The sequence below is a fragment of the Centrocercus urophasianus genome, unplaced genomic scaffold, assembly GCF_019232065.1.
Source record: "Centrocercus urophasianus isolate 14NV4802_14NV808 unplaced genomic scaffold, USGS_Curo_1.0 seq_27, whole genome shotgun sequence".
NCBI lineage: Eukaryota > Metazoa > Chordata > Aves > Galliformes > Phasianidae > Centrocercus > Centrocercus urophasianus.
Window position 1 is genome coordinate 693,652 of NW_024884833.1, and position 23,683 is coordinate 717,334.

The window sequence follows — 23,683 nt, forward strand, 5'->3', positions numbered from 1 at the left end:
TATTTTGGCTTTAGGAGAACAGTGTTCTGGGCAGCCTCTGCTTGGGAGCTTCCTAGGCATCATTTGGTGGGTGATGAGCATTGCTTGTACATAGCTTGTTTTGTATACATGTGTATTGTTGTCATAACCATTATCCCTTTTTCCTCTTCGTAAATAGAACTTATGTATTGAAATAAAAACTATTTTTTTTTTTCTGATTCTTTTCTCCATCCAGCAGAGGGAGGGGGGGAATTAGTGTGTGGTGCTTAGCTATCTGCTGGATTAAACTACAGCAGTCCTTACAATGCCTAGCGTGGGGCTTGAGAGCCTAAGCACATAGTGCTTGCCATGGCAGCACTTGTGGGAGTGTAATATAGTCAATTTACCAGACCTTCCCATATTTTTATTTCAGCCACTGTCCTTCGTACCAAAGAGACTTTATATTCCTTGGCTTGTTTAATTGCAGTGCATGTTCCACACTCATGGATTAACTGTGCTGTAGTGCACACAGTCAAGTCTATTGGAATTCTAGGCTTCTGCAGCTTGCTGTGTAGGACTCCATACAGAAGCCTTTCATTTCCAATGCTTTCCCACAATGCAGCAAGACCCATCAGTGATCAGGGCATATTTATTCTCTTTTTATGCAGTTTCTTGTAGAGAGAGCCTTTTCAGTACATGTCTACTCTTCTTCAGTTGATATTCCAAAAATCTCTGTCTTAGGGTCAGTCCATAATCACTTACAAGATTCCTGCATGACTGGGCTTCCCTATTTGAGCCACTCTGTGATCAGCGTGACCTGCTTACTCCAAGTAGCATTAGTTGCATGATGCATGGACCCTTCCTTTGAACGTCCAGCACAGGTAGTTGGGGTGCCTTTCAAAAATGAAACCTTTCAAAAATTCAACTATGTCTGAGAGTGTTATGCATATACCTATTGAACTTCAGCAGCTTGGTGCAATGACCACTTCCCTGGGGAGCCTGGGAAGTGCCAGTTCCAGTGCCAGTGCCTCTCAGTGAAGAGCCTTTTCCTGATATCTAACCTTAACCTCCTCTTTTGTATCTCAAAGCCATTCCCTAAAGTCCAGGCACTGTCACCAGAGAGCATAGGTCACTGCATGCTTTTCTGCTCCCCTTTGTGAGAAAGCTGTGGATGCTAGTGGAATCTCCCCTCAGTCTCCTCTTTGGACTGTGCATACCAGGGTACTTTGGCTGATCTCTCTAGACCTCTCTTCATTTTTGTAGCTCTACTTTGAACGCTCTCTAATTCTGTATCCTTCCTGTACTGTGGTGCTTGAAAGTGCACACAGCACTCCAGGTGAGGCTGCAGCAGTGCAATGTAGAGCAGTCACTCCCCTCGACTGGCTGCAGCGCAGTTCTTGATATACCTCAGGATAGGGTTGGCCTTTTTGGCTGACTGGTTACATTGCTGACTCAAGTTCAACTTGCTGTCAACCAAGACCCCCTAATCTCTTTCACTGGAGCTGCTCCCCAGTGTCTCATCCCCCATCTGTAAGTACAGTCAGGATTGTCCCTTTGCAGGTTCAGAGTCTGGCATTTGCTATTGTTAAACTTCGTGGCTGATGCGTCTCTGATTTGTCTTGATTTCTCTGTAAGGCTCCTCCACTCGTGATGGACTCAGAAGCTCCTCCCAGTTTAGTATCAGCAAACAAGCTCAGAACACCTTCTAGTCCTTTATCCAGGCCATTTATGGAAACACTAAAGAGAACTGGCCCTAAAATGAAACCTTTTGTGACTGATGTAACATAATTTACTGTAACCCTTTGGAGCCAGTTCCTCACACTTTGCATTATGTTTTTGTAAGATGTGGACTAAAATCATGTTCACTGATTGCTTTGGGAAAGCTATAAATGGTAGCTGCCTGATACTAATTTGAGTAGTTGAGAGTCTGTTGGCTGTGGAGGTATATGGGGTCACTTTATGTTTTAGAATGTAACAAAAACGATCTTATAGATGCTGCATTCTACTCTGTATAAGTGTTTTGTGTGTGTTCAAGCATGTAGTATGGTAAAATTCTGTGCTGTGGGTGTAGATAGTCAAGAGTCTCCCATGATGCTGAAAAGTGCAGAATGTTACTTTTTTTTTTTTTTTTCCTTTCCTCTCCATTTTTTTCTTTTTCTATTTTGCTTTGGTAGGCACCTAAGAAGTTTGTTACAGTCTTTCATCTCCTCTTTCTCCTAGTTGTTAGCGTACAAACAAAACGTGGCAAAATGTCGCATTTATTTTCATACAAGCTGTGTAGTTTAAGTCAACATTCATTTTAAAAGCATTTCTCACTGTCATTGTAACTGCTGAAAAATATGCTTTGGATTATGTAAATACTGGTGGAATTATAGAATGGTCTGAGTTGGAACCTTTAAGATCATCTAGTTCCAACCCCCCTGCTGTAGGCAGGCACACCTCCCTCTAGACCAGGTTGCCCAAAGCCCCATCCAGCCTGACCTTGAATGTTTCCAGGGAGGGGACTCCCACAACCTTGCTGGGCAACCTGTTACAGTTTCTCACCACCCACACAGTAAAGAATTTCTTTCTGGTATCTAGTCCAAATCTATCCTCGTCCAGTTTAAAGGCATTTCCTCTTGTCCTGTCACTACTTGCCCTTATGAAAAGTCCCCAGCTTTCTTACAGGCCCCCTTCGGGTACTGGAAGGCCATGACAAGGTTTCCTTGGAACCTTTTTTTTCTAGGCTGAAGAACCCCATCTCTTTCAGCCTGTTTTCATAGGAGACGTGCTTCAGCCCTCTGGTCATCTTTGTGGCCCTCCTGTGGACCTGCTCCAGCAGCTCTATGTCTGTCTTGTGTTGGCAGCTCCAGGACTGGACACAGGGTGGGGTTTCACAAGAGTGGAGTAGAGGGGCAGAATCACCTCCCTCAACCTTCTGGTCACACTTCTCTTGATGCAGCCCAGGATACAGTTCTGGGCTGCAAGAGCACTTTGTTGGCTCATATTGATTATTTCATCAACTGGCACTCCCAAATTCTTTTCCTCAGGGCTGCTCTGAAGCCATTCTCTGTCCAACCTGTATCTGTAGCATTAAATAGATTTCATTTTGCTCTTAGTTGTGTTGTGTTTCGACTTCTTGAATTATGTTCCTGAGGCCATATACTGACATAACTATAGGTGCTTGACCTTTGCTGACCTTAGATTTCCACTTCCTGCAATGTTAGGCAGGCGTTGTAGCATTAGCTGTCTATTAGTTGATCGTTTGAAGGATGTAGTTTGTGACTTTGGCTAGGAACTTTTAAAAATAAAAGATCTGACTGTTTAACCCAATTATTGGTGCTTTAGCTGGACAAGTTACATAACTACGTTTTATGTAAATTGTTCTCTTTTATCAGATATTTTGAAGTGTAGGCAAACACCTTAGTCCCAGTAAATTCAAAGTTTACGGACAGACTGCATATTATTGGATCAGACACATAGTTATCTTGAGCTTGTTTGACTAAAGTTACCTTGTGATTAGCCATAAAGCATATTCATTTCAGTTATGCAAAATACTAATTTGCATGGAATATGTCTTCTTTGTTTTTATTATCATCTGCTCTTCTAGACAGTTATGAACAATCTTATCAACATGCAATTCTGTCTTGCAGTGGGGACAGAAAATGTCTAATTACAGTGTTGATATTATGGTTTTAAAATAGCTGTAAAAATCCATGCATAAATGTTACTACTTTCTTTTTTATACTTGGCAGCTAAAGTGGATGTAATGATCCTTGTTTCTCTAACTTCATATGTGCACCAATGTCTCACATTTTTATTCCTTATTCTCTCCATAGAAGAGCTTTATTTCTTAGACTGTACAACTGAGTAGTATCACAGAATAGCTAATTCTGCATACACTTTAAGTGGAATAGTTAAGGTTGTAATAATAGAACTGCAGTATGGACTTCATGTTATAATGATTCTTTAGACATGTACTTGCTTGCAAAAAAACAAACAAACAAACAAAAAAAAAAACAACCACAAACAACAACCCCAAAAGGAACAAAAAACCACCACCAATAACAGCTCTGAAGGCCTTTTTTATTCTGAATTTTATGTCATGCTATTTTATTATTTTATTTTAACAATTTGACAGGATGTAGCTGAATTTTGTGTGTGAGAGAAAGTATCTAGGGCACTTGTATTCCACAAAGTCCTTGAAAGAATTACATACTGTGTTAGAATATAACTGAATATGAAGGCTTTCATTTTAAATATTTTATAATTGATTTGTGCCTATTGCCACTTACGCTGCCATTGGATGCTGCAAATCTGGCTCTGCCATCTTTACAGGAATTGGATTATGGAATCATGCCTTCTGAAGTTGAAAGTGACCTCTTGAGAAAGTCTAGTCCACCCAGCTGCTCGAGGAAGGTTGGCTAGAGGATGTTGATTGTCAGTCTGTTCAGTTGGCCTCTGTCTCCGAAGATGGAGGCTTCACAATCTCACTGAACAACCTCTTCCAGTGTTTGCTCTCACAGGGGGGAAAAAAAGTGTTTTCTTTTGTTCACATGGAGTTTCCTGTTTTTTAATTTGTGCTGTTGCTGTTAATCCAGTCACTGTACTCTGCTGAAAAATGTCAGTCTTCATCACTCCTTCCTGTTGAGTGAATGTGCTCATCAAGACCCCTTGCACTCCCTGAACCTTTCCTTTTCCAAGTGGAACAGTTCCAGCTCTCTAAGCCTTCCCCCACAGGAGAGCTGCTTCTGTCTCTTCATCTTGGTGGCCCTTGGCAAGACTCTTTCCCGTATGTTTATGTCTACTGGTGGTCCAGCTATGGGCACAGTACTTAGGTGTGACTTCACCAATGCGGTGTAGAAGGGAAGTACTTTCAGTGTGCCTGCAGTACTTAGGTCTAACACAGCCCAGGATATCATTCACCTTCCTATTAGCAGGGGCACACTGCTGGTTCTTGCTGGTAAAAAGACCACATATTGAGTCTTGCACTTCAGTTGCCAAAACTCCCATGTATTACTGCAGGCTTGTGCAGAGTGGCTGGAAAACTGTGTGAAGGAAGAGGATCCTGAGGTGTTAGTTGGCAGCCATCTGAACATAAACCAGCATTGTGCCTATATGGCCAAGAAAGTCAGTGATTTCCTGGCTTGTGTTGGAAATAGTTTAGTCAGCAGGACCAGGGAGGTGATTGTCCCTCTGTACTTGATGCTGATGAGTCTGTGTCTGGAGTACTGTGTTCAGTTTTTGGCCCCTCACTGCAAGGAAGACATCAAGGCTCTGGAGGAGCATGTCCAAAAGGAGGGCAGTGAAGCTGGTGAAGGGTCTGGAGCACAAGCCTTATGAGTAACAGCTGAGGGAAGTGGGATTGTTTAGTTTGGAGGAGGCTCAGGGGAGACGTTATTCTCTCATTACAACTGTCTGAAAGGAGATTGTGGTGAGATGGGAGTCCATCTGGTTTTCCCTGGTAACAGTGGTAGGACTAAATAGAAGTAGTGACCTTAAGTTGCACTAAGGGAAGTTCAGATTGGTTATTAGGAAACATTTTTGCTTGGAAAGATCAGTAATGCATTGGAACAAGCTGCCTGGGAAGGTGTGAAGTCATTGTTCCTGGAGGTATTCAAGAAAAGGTAGATATCTCATTAGGTGACATGGTTTAGTGGTGTAGCAATGATGGATTGATGGCTAAGCTCTTTTACAGCTTTATTGATTCTACCATTCATGTTGACTTGGTGTCCAGCAGGACTTCAGAAAGTCTCTTCTGCCGCTTCAACCAGGGACCCTCACTGAATGTGGAACTCTGCATGTTCCATTATTAAGCTTGATGAGCGTGGTTTCTGTCAACCTGCATCTGTCTGTGTCCCTGTGAAGGGCAGTAAAGCACCATGGTTTATCTGGTGTTTTTCCTACCTTACTATTCTCTGCAAAAACCTCATGGAAATGAGTGTAAGAGCTGTTGAAGTAGAGAGTCAGATCATTTATTGGTTAACAATACCAACAACTGCTTTTTGCAAAAGACTTTGTTGTAGTTAATGCTTGACTAGGTTTAGGAGTCCTTAGGTTCAGAAATGCTTGACTTGGTACAGTGCAGTTGAGTGAATAACATAAACTTCTAAAAAGTTCTGTTCTTTCTGCTGAAGTAAAGAATATTAGTAATTAGAAAACAGAAATTCATAAGTGGCTGCTGAAGTTACTCAGTTTTAAAAGCAATTCCCTCCTACTGGAAACAGAACTAAAGAATGAATCAACTGTTCTTTCTCTGTCTTCCTAAGAACCTCCTCAAAACTGAAATAACAGTATTAGAGTACAGTGAAGAGCTGAGAAAAGTATATTAGTCTCTGTTCTAAGCTAAAATCATAGAGTCCTTTGAGTTGGAAGGGACCTTTAAAAGTCATCTAGTCCAACTCCCCTGCAGTGAACAAGGATATGTGCAGCTAGATCAGATTGCCCAGGGCCTGATCCAGTGTTTCTTTAGAGAGCCTCCAGAAACTGGGCATCAATCACATCTCTAGGCATCCTGTTCCAGGGCCTCACTGCTTTCACTGTAAAAGACTTTTTCCTTATGTCCAACCTAAATCTACCCTCTTTAAGCTTGAAGCCATTTTTTCTTGTTTTGTTGCCACAGATCCTATGAAAGAGTCTGTCCCTTTCTTTCCTGTGGCTCCCCTTTAGAAACTGAAAGACAGTGGCCAGACTGAACAGCCCCAGCTCTGTCAGCCTGTCCTTGTAGGAGAGGTAGATCATCCTCTGTAGATCTGTTCTGTAGATCATCTTTATTGCTCTCCTCTGGACACACTCCAACAGGTCCACATCTCTCTGTTCTGAGAACTCCACATTTGGATGCAGTACTCCAGGTGAAGTCTCACGGACATAGAGGGGCAGGATCGCCTCTCTTGCCCTGCTGGCCACACTTGTTTTGATGCAGCCCAGATTACAGTTGGCTTTCTGAGCTGTGAGGCCACATTGCTGGCACATGTCCAGGTGCCCATCCACTGTACCCCCAAGTCTTTCTTAGCAGGGCTGTGCTCAATCCTTTCATCCCTCAGCTTGTATTGGTAGTGGGGTTTGCCTCCACCCAGGTGCAGTACCTTGCATTTGGGTTTGTTGAACTTCATGAGATTGTCTTGGGCCTACTGCTCAAGCCTGCTTAGGTTCCTCTGGAAAAAGTAGCTGATGATTGCAGGTTGTATTGTATAAGAGTTAGTGAAGTAGTTTAAAGGCGTGAAATAATGACAGACTATTAATTTTTTTTGGCCAGTAAATAGTTTTTTTAGAGGTGATGTGTTTGTATATGCTGCACTCATATGCATGTATGAAATTGAAGGGCTAAGAACTGATTAAAGAGAGATCAATTACCCTGCTTCATTATCTTTCCAGTGTCATTTTAGTGTCAGTGAAGCAATATGAGTAATAAGCTTTCTGCATGGCACAATGCATATAAGCAAAGAAAGCTTTAACTTCAGATATAACCTAATCTCATTGACTTGGAACTGATCATCATAACAGATTTATATGTGCTTCTTTAATGGATGGGACTAAGTGAAGGATGCATGGCATGCGTTTACCACCACGAAGGTATCTCAGTTTTATATGTTGGGATGTGCTTGCCTATATGGACCTCATAATCATAATTTAAATACAAAAATAATCCTGAATTAAAATGGTACTGATTTTTTTTGATTGTTGGAGACTTGCAGAAATCTAATTAATTTTGTTTCAATCAGGGATGGGAATAATGTAGGAAGGAGGGTAGAAAAGAGAGGAGTGTGGGGAAAAAAGAAATATAATTGTTAAAAATCGAGAGTGATTTTCTGTGAGAAGTAGGAATGCAAAAACATAATTTAAGGGCACAAGAAGCAGGCTGAATCTTTGAATGCTATAGGAGAGTGAAACATGCAGGGACATAAAGGGAATCACAGTTTTCCTGTAAGTGATTCATAGCCAAGCTAAGAGAGATATGAAGCTAATGAAATTGCTGGCTAATATGCTAACATACAAGCAGTGTAAGGTGACATGGTTTGGTAACAAAACCATGGATGTATTGTGTTTTGCAGATGGACAAAGTCATAAAATTGTTAAGGGTTGGGAAAGACCACTAAGATCATCTAGTCAAGCACATCACCACCATGTCCCTCAATGCCAAATCTTCCCTTTCCTCAAGTGAGGGATGACACAGCAAATCACAACAAAGATAGTCAGAGCTGATTTACTTTTGTTCTGAAATGAGGATTTTTTTTTTTTTTTTTTGTAAGATTAAGGAATAAATTTGTAAATGGTCATATTATTGCATCTTGGCAATGCAGACTGATAGAATTCTATTGAAGTGCTGACATATGAGTTAGAAAATCCAGGCTCTCTTTACCTGCATTTGCAGTGTGATTAGAAAGTCAGTAATCAGTTTCCTCATGAACTAAGTGGGAATAGTAATATGCATAGCTTTGTTAGTTTAGGTTATACCTGTGTAATGTAAATATCTATACAGAAATGGAGCAAGCTGTGAATGCATCAACACTGAAAGTTGCTAGTATGGTGTTAAAGGTACAGTTGAGAAAGTGTGTTGTACAAAAAAAAATACAAAACAAAACAAAACAAAAAAACAAAAAAAAAGCAAAAAAACAACAACAGAAAAACACAGCGAGAGGATTATATGGATTTTTGTACTGGATTTTATAGAACTGTTGCTTATGGTAGACATGTCTTTGGGGTAAGAGTTGAGTGGTCTTAAAGGAGTGGGGAGAGAAAGTAAGTATTTCCTTTGTGCCTTTTATAATACTGTGGAATTTTGAAAACTTTTTTCCTGATCAAAACATGTGTTGAATTTCAGATGCTGTTTGACAGAAGGTTATTCTCTTCAGTATATGTTATTTTATTTTTCAGCTGGATTGAAAACGAACCACAATGGCGACGGTCACATCTGATAGTCCTCCAAATCCAAGTTGCAAAATCATGACTTTTAGGCCTTCAATGGATGAATTCAGAGAGTTCAACAAATACTTAGCGTACATGGAATCGCAAGGTGCTCATAGGGCTGGAGTTGCAAAGGTAAACCATCTTTAATATAGAAGGAAAATTGTTCCTAATACGTGTTTTCCTACACTTTTATTTCACTGATAGTGATATTGGTCTTATTGCTGATAATATTTTTTTCATGTGAATTTCAATGAATTTGATGCTGGTCTGTTTTTCTGGTTGTAGTCTTTGTGTTATGCAAATGAATGAAGATACTTTTCTCTTTCCAACCTTCAATTTTTAGCATGTTTACAACAGAAAAAGAGGATCTTTTCATAAGGCAGATTTAAACTAGTTTTGGTAACACAGGATGTATATATAGGGAAGAGCATAATATACATATTTTGCTTGAAAAATGATGCCTCCAGATTATTTTCATGGAAACTATAACAGTACAGAAGAACACAATGGCATTATTTGATACAGTACATTCTCAGCTACAAAACAGTATTTTTCAGCATAGTTGCCATTATTAGCTATTCATTTTGCCAGTCATGAACAAGAGCTGCATGCTGTGCTTGTTTTTTTTTTTTTTTTTTTTTTTTTAAAAAAAAAAAAAATTCCCCAGTGGAGTTAACCCACTTAGCTACTGTGATGGCATTGTTGTTAGGAAAATGTTGCCCACGCACTGCCATTTTTTATTGACTCAATTGTTGGAAGTCAGAATGTGTGAAATCTGGACTGTGGTAGGACAGTCCAGCCAAGGTTGGCAGCATGCTTCATGGTCTTTAGTCTGGAATGGGGCCTGGTTTTACAGTGTGACAAGAAAAAGATTGTCGTCATCTTTGTCCTGCCTTTGGAAGTTCAGCTTAGTCAGTGTCATGTTGTAGCAGAGTTCATTGTTTATCTGGGTCGCATAAAATTGAGAAGGATTGTCCCTTTCCTATCCCAAAAGACAATAAACATCACTTTACCTTCTAGGTCTTAATCTTTGATGAGAAATTCACGCACTGCCACTCTGTGGACTGCCATTTTGACTGCACCTTGTTGTGGTGATACGATGTCTCATCACCATTAGTGATGTGATCCAGGAAACTGTCACCACTGTCCTGATAAACTTGCACATGATGTTCTTTGTGGTCCCGTGTGAGCACTCATGGTGCTCACCTAATGCAAACTTTGTGATATTCCAGTATTGCCACAACTGTTTCCAACATGTTGATGTCAGTATTCATCTCCATATGTAGTTTCCTGGTTGTAATCCACCAATTTGAGGTGCACTTCATGGTGTGACAGCTATGCAGTCTAGCATATGGCTATACTGATATCCACTCTTTGGTCTCCAGAAGCATTCAGCAAGCATTGATGAATGTTACCAAGTGTTTTTTTTTTTTTTTTCCAGAAGGAGAAATTCAGTAACCCACCTTTGCTTTATATGCACTTCAGTGACAGGCACCATTTTATCAGACTGCCCTTCTGCTGCTGTCTGTCGCACAGCAATAGTATGTAGTAGAAAACTGCCTTACCACCAGTATTTGTTTCTAATATCATAAGCCAATATCATAAAATAGGAGGCATTACTCTTGGAGCATCCTTTGTGTTTGGAGTATATAAAAGGAGAGGTGTTACAGTAAACTAGAAAATCCTCATCTGTCAAATGGCAAATGCAGTCCCTTAGGCTTGCAGATAACCATACTGAAGCAGATAATCCCACTTCAGCCAGTAGCTATATGCTTTAAGGTTAGTGAGGCATTACTGAGATTAAATCCATATTTGCTTATTTTCTAGTGTTGATTCTTTTTTTTTTTATAATGAGACTTAGGTGTGGAATAAAACTGTAGAACAGTCTCTTAGAGATCACAGAGTTCAACCATTCACCTCTCTACCTGCCTATCACTGAACTGTGTCGATAGATGAAACACCTGCATGTTTATTGAATACCTTTGGAGATGGTGACTCCACTTCCCTGAGCAGTTTGTTCCAATGCCTAACCACTCCTGAGAACAAATTCTTCCTGATATCCAGTCTAAACCTTCCCTTCTGTAACTTGAAGCCATTTCCTTATGTTTTGCCAGCTGAATATAGAGGCTGGCTTTTTTGCTGCTACCTCCTTTCAGGTAGCTGTAGAGAATGATGATGTCTCTCCTTTTTTCCAGGCCAGGCAACGTCAGTTCTCTCAGTCACTCCACATAAATTTCCAGTCCTTTAATGGATTTTTTTTTTTTTTTTTTTTTTTTTTTCCCTTCTGCATGTCCTGGAGCAACTCAGCATCCTTCTTGCAGTAAGGGACCCAAAATTGAAGATGGTACTTCATGTGCAGCATCACCAGTGCTTGAGTATAGAGGGACAGTCTCTTTCCAAATGCTGCTGCCTATGCTATTTCTCATGCAGGCCAGGATGCTGTTCACCTTCTTGGCTTTATGGGCTCATGTATAGCTGGCTGTTGACCTGCACCCCTAGGTCCTTTCCTGCCAACTACTTTTCCCCAAGTCCATACAGGTGCATGGGGTTGTTATGACCCAAGCACTGAGCCCAGCACTTAGTCTTGTTGAATGCCGTATAACTGGCTGTTGCCCATTGATCCAGCCTATCCAGATCCTTCTGCACAGCCTTCCTACCCTCAAGCACATCAACACTCCCACTCAACATAATGTCATCTGGGAACTTACTGTGGTTGCACCCAATCTCCTCATCCAGGTAGTTGATAAAAATGTTAAATGAGACTGGCTGCCTTACTGAGCCATAGGGAACACTGATTGTAACCATCTGCAAACCACTTTTAACTTCATTCACAAGAACCTTTGGGGCCTGGCCATCCAGAAAGTCTTTTGCCCAGCACATAGCAGATCTGTCCAAGCAGTGAGTTGCTGGTTTCTCCAGGAGGATGCTGTGGGAGACTCTAGCAAATGATATGCGAAAGCCCAAGTAGACAATGTGCACAGCCTTCTTTCTTTGTCTATGTAAGCAGGTGATCTTACCGCAGAGGTAGACCAGGTTAGTCAAGCAGGACTTGTCTTCCATTAATCTGTGCTGACTGAGTTTGATCAGCCAGTTGTCCAGTATGTGCCGTGTGATGACATTCCATGACTTTCACTGGTACAGAAATAAGTCTGACAGGCCAATAATCCCTGGATCTTCCTTCATGGTAAAAAGTCATCATGTTCACTAAGCCCAAGTCAACTGGGACTTCCCTGTTTGGCCAGCACTAAATAAGGAAAGTAGTCTGGTGAGCACTTCTGCCAGCTCCATTAGTACCCTTGGGTGGATCCCAGTCATGCATGGGTCTGTGTGTATTCAAGTGGAGTAGTAGGTAACTAACTGTTTCTCCCTGGATTTTAAGGGTTTCATTCTGTTTCCATCTGTCTTCCAGCTCAGTGGTCTGGGTAGCTGGTGAATAATTAGTCCTAGTAGTAAAGTCTGAGACAAAGAAAGCAATAAGTATATCTTCATGCAGTGGTATATCCAGAATCTTACAGTAGTTATTCCTCCCCTAATGGAGAGTTATTGTCAGAGATTAGATCTGATGTAATTTAGTGTTGCGTCACATTTGTGCCTTGTCTGTTTTGTCATTTTTGAAATGAACAGCACACCATGTGAGTCTAGAAATCCTACCTTAGTTATTTTAAGTTGCTATTGGGAGCGGCTCTCCTCATCACTGGGATTTTAAGCTATTAGAGTGAAATTGAGATACTTAAAATTGAGAGAAGAGAAACAAACTTTGCTGAACATCTCAAACTTTTGAAAACTTTTTCCTTCATGACTTCCCAGGTCAGGGTATAGACAGAACATTTTCAAACTCTTCTCTCCAAACAGAAGTAGAAATAAGATAAACTAAAGTCAGGCTTTTTTTTTTCCTGTTTCTTATAGTCAGCCATATTATGAAATGTTTGTGTGGGAACGAACTATTACAGACCTCATCGTTAACAGTGAACTTACCAGCAAGATCTGTCTCAACAGATCTACTTATATATTAATGTATATGTGGACAAGACAGTATATCTCTTTTACTATCTTTGACATTAAAAATACTTTTTTTCTATACTATTTATGTAACTATTTTTATTTCTCTTGTTAGTGGGTTCTCATACCCAAAGAAAAATAAACTGTCTGACCAGCTACTATGCTTTCTTTATTCATATGTAGTTGTTGAATGTGGCTAGGGTCCTTTGGTATGTTGTATAATCAAGAAGTATGCACAGACTGTGTTCCTTGCTATCTCTGGGTATATAAGGAAATTATAGCAGATGCCAATATTACTGTATTTTATGTTTGAAAAAAAAAAAATTAACAAATAACTAGTTTTGCTTAAAAGCAGGCATAGTTCTGACTGACATTTTATCATGTGTTGTTTTTTCTAGAATGTAGCTAATCTTTTTGTGCTGGAGTATTTAAAAATCAGCTTCACTTGAAAAAGAAAATGCACCCCATTCATTTCATTTTAAAGGAAAATGGAGTTAAATGGTCCTCTTTGGCACTTCTTATAAGCTATATCATCAGATATGATACTGCAGAGCTTCAAATGGATATACAAGCATCCAAGCATATTTTTGAGATCTTAATTAGGACAATTTATTTCCTGTATCTTTTTTTCCTGTGTACTTGTTCTTTTCGCACCTGTGGAAGATTGGAACAGCTGAGTGTCCTGGTCATCAGCTTGATGCAGATGATAAATGCTCCTCTTTGGCTGCTGTTATACTTAACGTTAACCAGGGGACTAAAATTTAATTCTAGTGGACTAATAATTTTTGTATATGAACGTCAGGATGTCTAGAGGAGGAAGCTTCTATGTTGTGGCACTCTTGGTTGCAAAATTTCAGCCACTAGAAAGTGAAGTATTGAATTTCTCTCAATGAAATAATGGCAAGATTGTATTCCTCAGATTACTGCATGAATAATTGCTCTGATTTACCTCCTTAGCTCAGTTCTGGTTCCTTTCCTACTATCCGCAGTTAACCTCTGTTTGCAACCAGGTAACATAAATATCAGTAGAATTTAAAAAGAGAGACAGTGTTTAATGTGTGGTTTTGTAGATTTGTAACTTTCTTGTGAACTTTCTAAAGCTGAAACATCCCAGCTGAATGCTGTAATGGACCAAAGCTATACTAATCTGTTTTGATTAGACATGTAGGAAATGACTTTTTATATAGTAAATGTCTCAGTATTCTAAAAAGTTGTAATACAGATGTTGGTTGTAGTGTGGTTGCAGGCTTCTAATGTATCTGACTTACTTTAACACAGGAGGTTGTTGTCTTACTTATTCTTTTCATATCTACTCTGGTATTGTGCTGCAAAGACTGTAGATTAGAATCCTGTACCTGAGTTAAAATGACTGGAGAGTACATTTTAGGAATTCAAATGAGTTTCTTCAGAGATGTTACATTTTTCAGGGTTAGGAGGAAAAGGAGATGGTTAGTTCTAGCGTACACATCTAGCAAATATTGTTTAACCTGTATTCTTAAATTTTCAAGGAACACTTTCTTTAACTGAATTCAAATGGAAACTTTTTCTTCTCTGACAGGATTTCCTTGAGGGTGGATCTTTGTGTCGTTGCCATTGTCAAAGTATAGCTAGTTATTTTGTTGCTTTATCTAAACTATGCTGTTTCAATGTCACCTTTGAATGAGATGGTTATTACATCTCAGATAGTAGGCATGGAAATATTTGGCTACAGATTACCATTCTCTCAAATTGTACTAATGTGCAATTAAAAGAAGCTGGAAATTAAGTTAGTTTCAATTGCAGTTCCAACATTTGGTTTTAAGAGGTTGATACTGCTTTCATAGCTCTTGGAATTTCATGCTTTTTCTATTGAAATCGGTAAAGTGAAGCATGCAAGAGTAGAATTTGATTATGTAGTCATAGATTTGTGATACTTTATACAGTGTAATTGGGTTCAGTTTAAAGTTAATACCCTTGTGTTTATGTGACTGAAAAAGTGCGCATCTCTGTTTTTGGCCAATACAGTGTTGTCCTATGAGGAGAAAATACTCTTGGAAAGAAATGAATGGATCCAGGTTCCTAGGATTGTTTTATCATCAGAATTCCAAACTGTTTGCAGAAACTTTCTCCATGTACATCTATGATACTCAGGAGCACTAGAAATATTTTTCTCTATATGTATGTATTTATGTACTGGATATATGCTGATCTGGATGTACAGAACATCTAGACTAATGCATTTGATAAAAGAGACAATAAGGAAACTTTTACAGAACGATTAATTATATTGATTTGAATATTGATTGAATTATATTAGATTCATTGAGATTGGTAGGGATCACTAAGATCATCTAGTCCAACCATCAGCCTATGTGTGTAACTGCTATAGACCCTAGTTGCTCAGTGTGACATCTGCTGTTTCCTTGTGCATCTTTAGGGATGGTGATGCTACCACCTCCCTGAGTAGCCTGTTGTAATGCTTCACCACTCATTGTGAGAATGATTTTTTCCAAACACTAAAGCTGAAAACTCCCCTGGTGCAACTTGAAGCCATCACCTCTTGTCATACTGTGACTTAGGAAGGGCCTTTGTAACCACTATATGCAGGTCTGTCTTCCCTTTCATCTGATTGCTGTTAGAATAATAGTCAAAGCAATTTTAGCTGTTTCTACTCGGGTGTTATTTAGCTATCTTAAAAATTATTACATTCCAATGTTTATTCTTTAAAAACTGCATAATATTATGCATATGTATACATATATAAATTTCAGCAAACTAAGGACCTAAGTATTTTCAAAATAAATCTTTTGAAGTCGGTAATTTGCACTATAGTAAAGGCACGTTTTCTGAGTTGTGGAAATTGAATTTTAAGTAATAGGAATAATTTTTTTTTTCTCCTTTTGATGATACTTTAAAATAAACTCAGAGGAACTGTATCAAGTCCAGAACCAGGGGATGTATATACTCAATGATGAAGAGAAAGAAAGACTTCAAGAAGAGCTCTCTATGCACATACATGCAGGAACTGCCATTTAACCTCTAAACAGAGAACATAAAGCAGAGTAGTACTTCTTAACTAACACTTCAGATTTATATGTGGAGATGGGGGGTAAAAGATGTCTTGTCTGTTCAGGAGTGTGAATATATAAATAGGAATATGATGACTGAGAGGCTTGTACATACTGTGAGGGGAAAAATAAAATGTATGTGCTTTTCAGGGTCTGACATAAGTGTACTCAGAGGAACTATGCCAAAGCTTACAGACTTGAAGATTGAAAGAGGAAAAAAGAAAAGTAGTGTATAAGGCTGAGGAAATAAGCAGACAATGAAATGATGAGATTGTGTGTCCACACTAATACAGGATAAAGCACAGTTATTTGTTTAATAAAGTTAAGCCAGGTATTCAAACAAAGTAGAATGTCATTCTGTGGAGTCCCTATGGATAGGGTAGCTGGGCTGTAAAGCTTTTTTGCTGTTTTTTTGCTGTTTGAAGACAAAATACAGCTGACGGAAGTAAGATTATATTTATTTGTTGGAAATATTTTAATACCACGAGGACAGCAGAAGCCATAAGATTAACAGGAAAAATATAAAAGCTTTCAGTTAAACATTTAGCTTTCAGGAAACATTTATGAATGGCACTAAGCTATGTGGTACAGTAAAGATGGAGGAAAGGACTGTCCTCTGGTCTTGAGAGGAGGGCCCACGCAGATCTCCAGAAATACAAAAAGGTCAAGTGCAACTTGGTCTAGGGAGCCTGCTTTGGCAGGGGACTTGGACTAGATGATCTCTAGATGTCCTTTCCAGCCCCTACGATTCTGTGATCTCTGTGAAGTCGAGGCAATCCAAAGCACAAATAGAGGCTGGGTGCCAAGTGGATGAAAAACAGCCCTGTGGGGAATTACTTGGGGTACATGTGGAGAAAGGTCTCAACGTAAATAGGCAGTATGTGTCTGCAGCCCAAAAAGTGCAGTGTAGCTTGGGCTGCATCAAAAGAACCGTGACCAGCTGGGTGAGGGAAACAATTGTCCACTGTGCTCTGAGACCCACCTGCAGAGCTGCATTCAGCTCTGGAACCCCTTAAAGGGGTCTTAAAGGGTAGTTACACAGTTTGAGATAAGTCCAGTTACATCTGAATGGGCTCATGCAGCCACCCCTAGGGAGTTTGGTCATATGCAGTGAGAACTCTCATGATCATATGATGACAACAAAGCTGGGAGGAATGGCTGATGCACCGGAAGGCTGTGCTGCCATTCAGTGAGACCTGGACAGGCTGGAGAGCTGGGCAGAGTGGAACCGGATGAGGACTTGCACCTAGGGAGAAACAACTGCATGCACCAGTACAGGCTGGGAGATGACCTGCTGGAGAGGAGCTCTGTAGAGAGGGACCGGGTTGTCCTGGTGGACAGCAGGTTGACCATAACCCAGCAGTGTGCCATGGTGGCCAAGAAGGCCAATGATATTCTGGTGTCCATTAAAAGCAGTGTGGCCAGCAGGTCAAAGGTGATTCTCCCCCTCTGCTAGGCCCTGGTGAGACCTCACTTTGAGTGCTATGTCCAGAGGTCCCTTCTAGGCCTTGCAATTCTATGATCCTATGCTCTTGGATTCGCCTGTAGTGTGAAGCACCTTTATTTAGTCATGTTCAAATGAGCAAAAAATAAGCCACCCTGAAGGCATTTGATCATGCTTAGTGAGAACTCTCACGTATAGCTTAATGTATAGTGCTTTATTGAAGCAACAGATTACAGATTCTTTTGTGCTGATAGTGATAAACATGCTTTACAGAGCACGCAGGAATACCAAGAATGGAAATAAAACGCCTTACTGCAAGCAAGTTAAATTATCAAACAATTCTGTAGAGATTTCTAAGTTTCCTGGAAAAGCACTTGGTAAAACTGATTGTGTGAATCTTACCTAGTAGATAAGAAGTCCGAGAAGTCAGCCATGTCCTCCTGACTAGTCCACAATGGATGATATCTTCCCCCAAGTTTCTCCTCTCTTAAGCCATTTTTATACTACTTTCCTGAGTGCTTTCATCATACATATCTTTGTGTGATTGTTACAATGGAAAAATGAAAAGCTTCTGGCTCACAGTGACAACTATGAAGTTTATCTGTTCCGTGGTACCACCATGTTCCCATTCTTGCAATGTTATGACAGAGCCTGGCTGCTTTGTTTGCACTGCATTCTGGTTTCTGTGGTATATCTCTTAGAGTCAACATACTGAGCTCTCCTGTTACTGACATTTATGAGTACATGTTGGGTTGCTTAGAGAGCTATCATGAAATAGACTGCTTGCATATTCACAGCAGCATCGCAGCATATTCCACCCTGGTGGCTTCCTCAACACTGTACACTGATGAGGGAGGGCATGTCAATAAGTCATCTCCAGTAATTATTCTGCATAATCCACCCCAAAACTGTAGTCACTCAAGTTTCACTGAGCAAGGCCACGTGTTTAACAGCCAGGCTGAAAGAGGAGGTTGGGGTAAGCACACAGTCACAGCCCTTTATTTAAGAAGATCGTGGATGTGTTAGAGCATATATTGTGCTTTAAACCAGCAGGTGGCTCAGCACCATGCAGTTGTGGGATGGAGGAAGACAATAATAAAAGAAAGTAGAACTCATAAGTTGAGATAAAATTATTTACTAAGAGAAAATGTATATTTAAAAAGTATATTAATTAGTATATTAATTGTGACAAATATATGTATATAACAAGTGATGCACCAGGAATTACCCACCCCCTCCGAATGATGTCTGGCTATCATGCATAATCTGTGCAATAGCATATATAGTCAAGTCCACCCCTTGATCCCAAGCCCATCGAGGTTACATCTTTTCCATTATGGCCTGCAGTGTCTTGGGTTCATTGAGCTGAAAATAGTTCACCCCTATATTACCAGTCCAAATCTACCTAAGCTACTTCAGTCCTAGTGGGCCAATCCACCTGCTGGTTGTTTTGATGTTCTTCAGTGGCACAGCTCTTGGGTATGTGAACATGTGTATACAGTATCTTTACGACCATGTTCTCTGCCTGGATTGCAGTGTCCACAGTGCAGCAGCACAGATGGGTTTGCCTCTGCACTGCCAGTTTGTCTTCTATTGCTGTGGCCTTCATCTCCACAAATGAGCTTGACACACCCTTCCCTTCAGTAGCTTCTGCAGCTCATTGTGTAGGACTGTACCTCCTATGCTTTGCCACAATGCAACAGGATCAGTGATCAGTGTGTTTCTTCTCATTTTTGGTTGGTTTCTTACGTAGGAGAGCTTCTTCAGCACGTCAGCTGCTCTTCTGTTGATATTCTAACATGTTGGTCTTTGGGCCAGTCCATAATCACTTTAATATTTCTGTATGACTGGGATTTTCTATTCGAGCCCACTGTGTGATCTATGCATCCCCTTTGCTCCACATAGTGTCAGTTGCATGATGTGTGGATAGGACCCTCTGTCATCAGAGTGAGAGGGGAAATTCTTTGGTACATTCAGCATGAGATTGAGACACAGGGGAAGTCAAATGTCGTCCAACCAGTTTTATCAATTAAAGTGATAGGGAAGGGAAAGGCTGGCGATTAATACAAATTAGGGTGATGGGGAAGGGAAAGCAGGCAATAGGGAAAGTAGGAAAAAAGCAAGAATTATATAATGTAGGGATAGTCACCACTAAGGACCCAGTGGAATCTGTTGAGCGTGATTCTGATGGTCCAAGGCTGATGCAGTAGTAGGGGCGGGGGAGGTGATGGCAAAATGGCCGGCCTAAGGCAGCAAGGAGGTAAGCGGTAGCCAACTGACAGCTGGTCCAGCAGAAACAGGCAGGTGTCAGGTAGCAGGTCCAGGAGGATCAGGCACCAGGAAAGTATCATGCCATGGGGCATCCTATATCGAGCACACCCCTCCTTGACTGTTGGTGCCTTTTTTTTGTTCTGCCACCACTGCATTCCTGGCACTTAGGTAAGAGTCACATTGAGCACCTGTGGGCATGCAGGTTCTCTGGGTAGTTCTCTCCCTTGGTATGTGTCCACAAAAGGCTGCTCATAGACCGTTTAGCGGGTGATTATCTCTGGCAGCTGTTTATCTCTCACTGCACCTGGCCTGCAAGTCTTCAGACAAAAGAGTTCTTGGATTTGTCCATCTGTTGAAGTTGTCCAACAGCAGGCTTTGAGTCAAAGGTACAGACTGTCGTGGGCTTGTCCAAGACTTGCCTGGACTTGTACATCTGTCAGAAATAGTCTCTTATTCCCTCCCTTTGAATGCCCAGCCCAGCAAAGGCAGTTGGATTGCAAGGGGGAGCTGTTCTTCAACATAGACTACTACCAAAGCTGCTCGGACCCCTTCATATGCTGCCAATATCTCTTTTTCAGTTGGAGTGTAGTGGGCTGTGGATTCTCTGTGTCCCCAGCGCCGAAACCCTAGAGGGCAAACTTGAGTCTCCCCTGTGCTTTCTGACAAAGGCTCAGAGTAGGGTCATTTTCCCTGGCTGCTGTGTAGAGCACCTGCTTTTTACATTCATGTGTGGTGCTTAGCTATCTGTCAAGTTAAACCACAGTAACCACTCAAAAATGAGACAATGTGTTTGTGAGCATTGTCTATATACTTACTGAATGTAGGCAACTCAATGCAGTGACCATTTCCCTGAGGAGCCTTTTCCAGGTTTACTTTGCATTATGGCAAAACCGTGTTTTAGAAGAATGAGTTATTGTCTTCCCTTTCTCAAAAAACTTACTGTGTTGTGTTGCTTCACATGATGAAGTCTTCAGTATATTGTGGGTGTTCAGGAGATTCCCACTGTTTCAGTGCAGTCTGGATCAGCCCGTGACAAATAGTAAGACTGTGATTCCACTCCTGGAGTGGCCTGCACTCTGCTGCCAAAGGGACTGAAGAAATGATTTAGCTATGTCAGTTGTGGAATACCACTTTGCCACCCTTAGCTGCACTTCTCATTGGAGTTCTAGAATGGCTGACATTGCAGCACTTAGCGGTAGTGTGACTTCATTCAGCCACGGTAGTCTCACCTCCACTCTCCATTGGGCTCTTGCACTGGCCATATGAGACTGCTGAAGAGTGAACGAGTCTTGCTGGTTACTGTGTGGTTCTCCAGTTCATGAATCAGTCAGGGAATGGGAATTAGAGAGTCCTGGTTGGTGCTGAATTGCTGCCAGTGCACCACTGTAGTAGTGGTTGGCACCAGCTGTTCTACTCTTAATAACCCCGCAACAGAAGGGTCATCTGTGAGACTAGGCAAGATAGACAACTGCTTAATGTTCTCCATCTCCAAGGCAGCTATACTGAAAGCCCACTTATATACCCCTTTGGGTCCTTGACATCCCTCCTCATCCATACCAAGGATGCACAGAGCCTCTTGATCAGTCACAGTGGGGTGCTTTTGCCACTTATTTCTTGTTAGGCCCTCTTTGGCATCCAATACAGGTAACTCTTAGGATCTACCTGTCAATCCAGAAATTCAGATGCATTTTACCCTTTAATAACTGGATAGCATTGAAGTGCGTTGCACACTAGAGACCACTAATGCCTGATTTTTCTGTGGTTCTGACATGCCAGTTCACCAAATCCACATAGCCCAGTAAACCCAATTGTCCCTTTCCTCTACCTGGCTGGAGGCACGGTCTTTCTAGTTCTGATTATTGTATTCCTTACTCAGTTCTCATGTGTGAGAACCTGAAGGCACTTTGTCAACCTCAGAGGTAAGGTCAGAACATCTTCTCTGTTTGGAGAACTGCCTGCTGGAAACTGGGACAGAAGGACCCTTTTGCAGTTGTTTTCTCATATGTCTCACATACACATGCCTGTAGAACTGAGGTAAGCTTTTCATCCCATTTACTCATATCCTCTCAGTGATCGTGTAGGTGAAACCACAGGATGGTATGTGGTGTGTACCCACTATATTCTCTCTCTCAGGCAAAGTATTGCTTACTTCTAATGAAAGAAGTACTGGTTTGTACAGGTGGAGGAACAATGGCTGAGACACAGAGCTTAGACACAGGCCTGTAGGGAAGAAGAGAGACTATCTTCATATTGTCATCCACAGTTGGTTTTTTGCCATCTTCCCACCTCACTCTTGCCAGGGTGCTGGCATACGATAATGATTCATTCCATGCAGTGCTCTGCCACATAAGTCATGTATACTTGATGTCATCTGGATCTTGGAAGTGGGTATTATCATCCAGGTTAATTGCACCTACAATTTCTACCATAGCTAATTCCCTTAAGTACTGGATACTTTTCTCCATGGTGTTCCATTTGCGTGGGTTAAATACCAGGTCTTCCTTGGGTTATCTTTACCTCATGGCTGACAAGAGTTGCCACCATAGGGTGAAAGCGTGTGTCCTCTTTCCAACTGTTTGTCATTGCCACTTTTCCGAGAAAGAGATCCCAGCTGCTCAGCTTTACTGCCCACTGAATCCGGACTGCTGAAAGCACCATCCCACCACTGGAGCAGCCAGGTGACAGTGTGCTCCCTCGCTGATGGCTGTAGTCTTCTTGCATACCTTGAAGCTCAATCAAAATTAGGAGTTGGGTAGTTTCTGTCTCTTCCTCCTTTTGCCTTTGTGAAGGCCCTACTTCTTCTTCAAACTTAGAACCTTCTCTCTTTGCTAAACTGATTTCTGTGAACATTTATTTGTTTGGTTATAGGTACTGATACTGGCACTGGTTGGTTCTCTGGTTGAACTGTGGGGCTGGATAATCTTTAAGGTCCCTTCCAATCCAAACCATTCTATAATTCTGTGAAGTTCCTATTAAGTTCCTACTTTCCTATTATACGTAAAGTAAACAGTAGAGGCACAAGAAAGACAGTATTAAAGCCATTCCTAGACAGATGATATACTGTACACCCTGAAGCAAATGATATACTGTACACCCTGAAGCAAATTGGCTAAAAAATTTCAATCAGGCTGTTGAAAGCATGGAATAATGCATTTTAGTTCTATTGTCACAGAGAGCCCTTTTCTTAAAAAGGAAAGCCACAGAATAAGAGAAAAATAAAGTACACTGATAGATTAATTGCTCTTTCTTGACTAAGAATTGTTCTGGAGCCTCAAACTGCACTTATGTGGAGCAAAGCACTTAAATGAATTTGCAAACAAATTGACAAGTGGGAAAGTAAATTTTGGAACATTGCACTGAAGGTATACATTGACAAGCAGAAGGAAAATAACTTTTTCAGATTTTGAATGAAACTAGCTACATAGAAATAGTAGCCACTGCTGTTCAGAATCAGATGTGGGACAGGAGATTACCAGCACACAGAGGAGGATTTAATACAAACTGTATGCTTTGATAGCATTCTGAAATAACCTCAGTTCTATAATATGCAGGTTCATAGGGGAAAATGAATGGTAGTTTATAACTGTGACATTTGTTATCTAAAACTGAATACATATCCCCTAAGTAACATCAGTCAATGTAAATATACTTCGGCTATTTGCTGTAAATACAGATAAATGAGAAAACTCTGCTTTTTTTTTTTTTTTTTTTTTTTAATTTGAACATCAAACGATTGATGATTTTAATCTAAGTTGGTTTCATAACATAAACATAATTTGCCTGACTTCAAAAAGGTAGTTCATTTTTAAAGGGAATGTCAAGAGGCCTCACTGGGAGTGTAGATCCCAGGGTCAGTAGTAAAAAACTTGACCTAGTCATTATTTCCAACTGTGATACGGCCTCTGACTATATGTCATTTTAGATATGGTGTTTTAATATCGTTACTCCTTGCTCTGACCTTTGCTAGAAAAAGTAAATTATTTGGGGTGGAGACTTTGTTTTCATTTAAATGATGTGTAGAATATCAGTGCTCACACAATTCACTTTTCTAATGAGTAATGACAATCATAAACAAATT

At 40.7% G+C, this 23,683-nt stretch overlaps 1 protein-coding gene across 2 annotated transcripts in view; it reads left to right on the plus strand.

Annotated features, from left to right (window-relative positions):
* Window positions 1-23,683, plus strand: part of KDM4C (lysine demethylase 4C) — a 298,880-nt gene that overhangs the window by 7,498 nt on the left and 267,699 nt on the right. For both annotated transcript variants that reach the window (XM_042826899.1, XM_042826898.1), the window contains exon 2: window positions 8,812-8,976. In XM_042826899.1, the coding sequence (XP_042682833.1) occupies window positions 8,833-8,976 (144 nt within the window). In that variant the 5' untranslated portion in view covers window positions 8,812-8,832. The remainder of the gene's footprint in view (window positions 1-8,811; window positions 8,977-23,683) is intronic.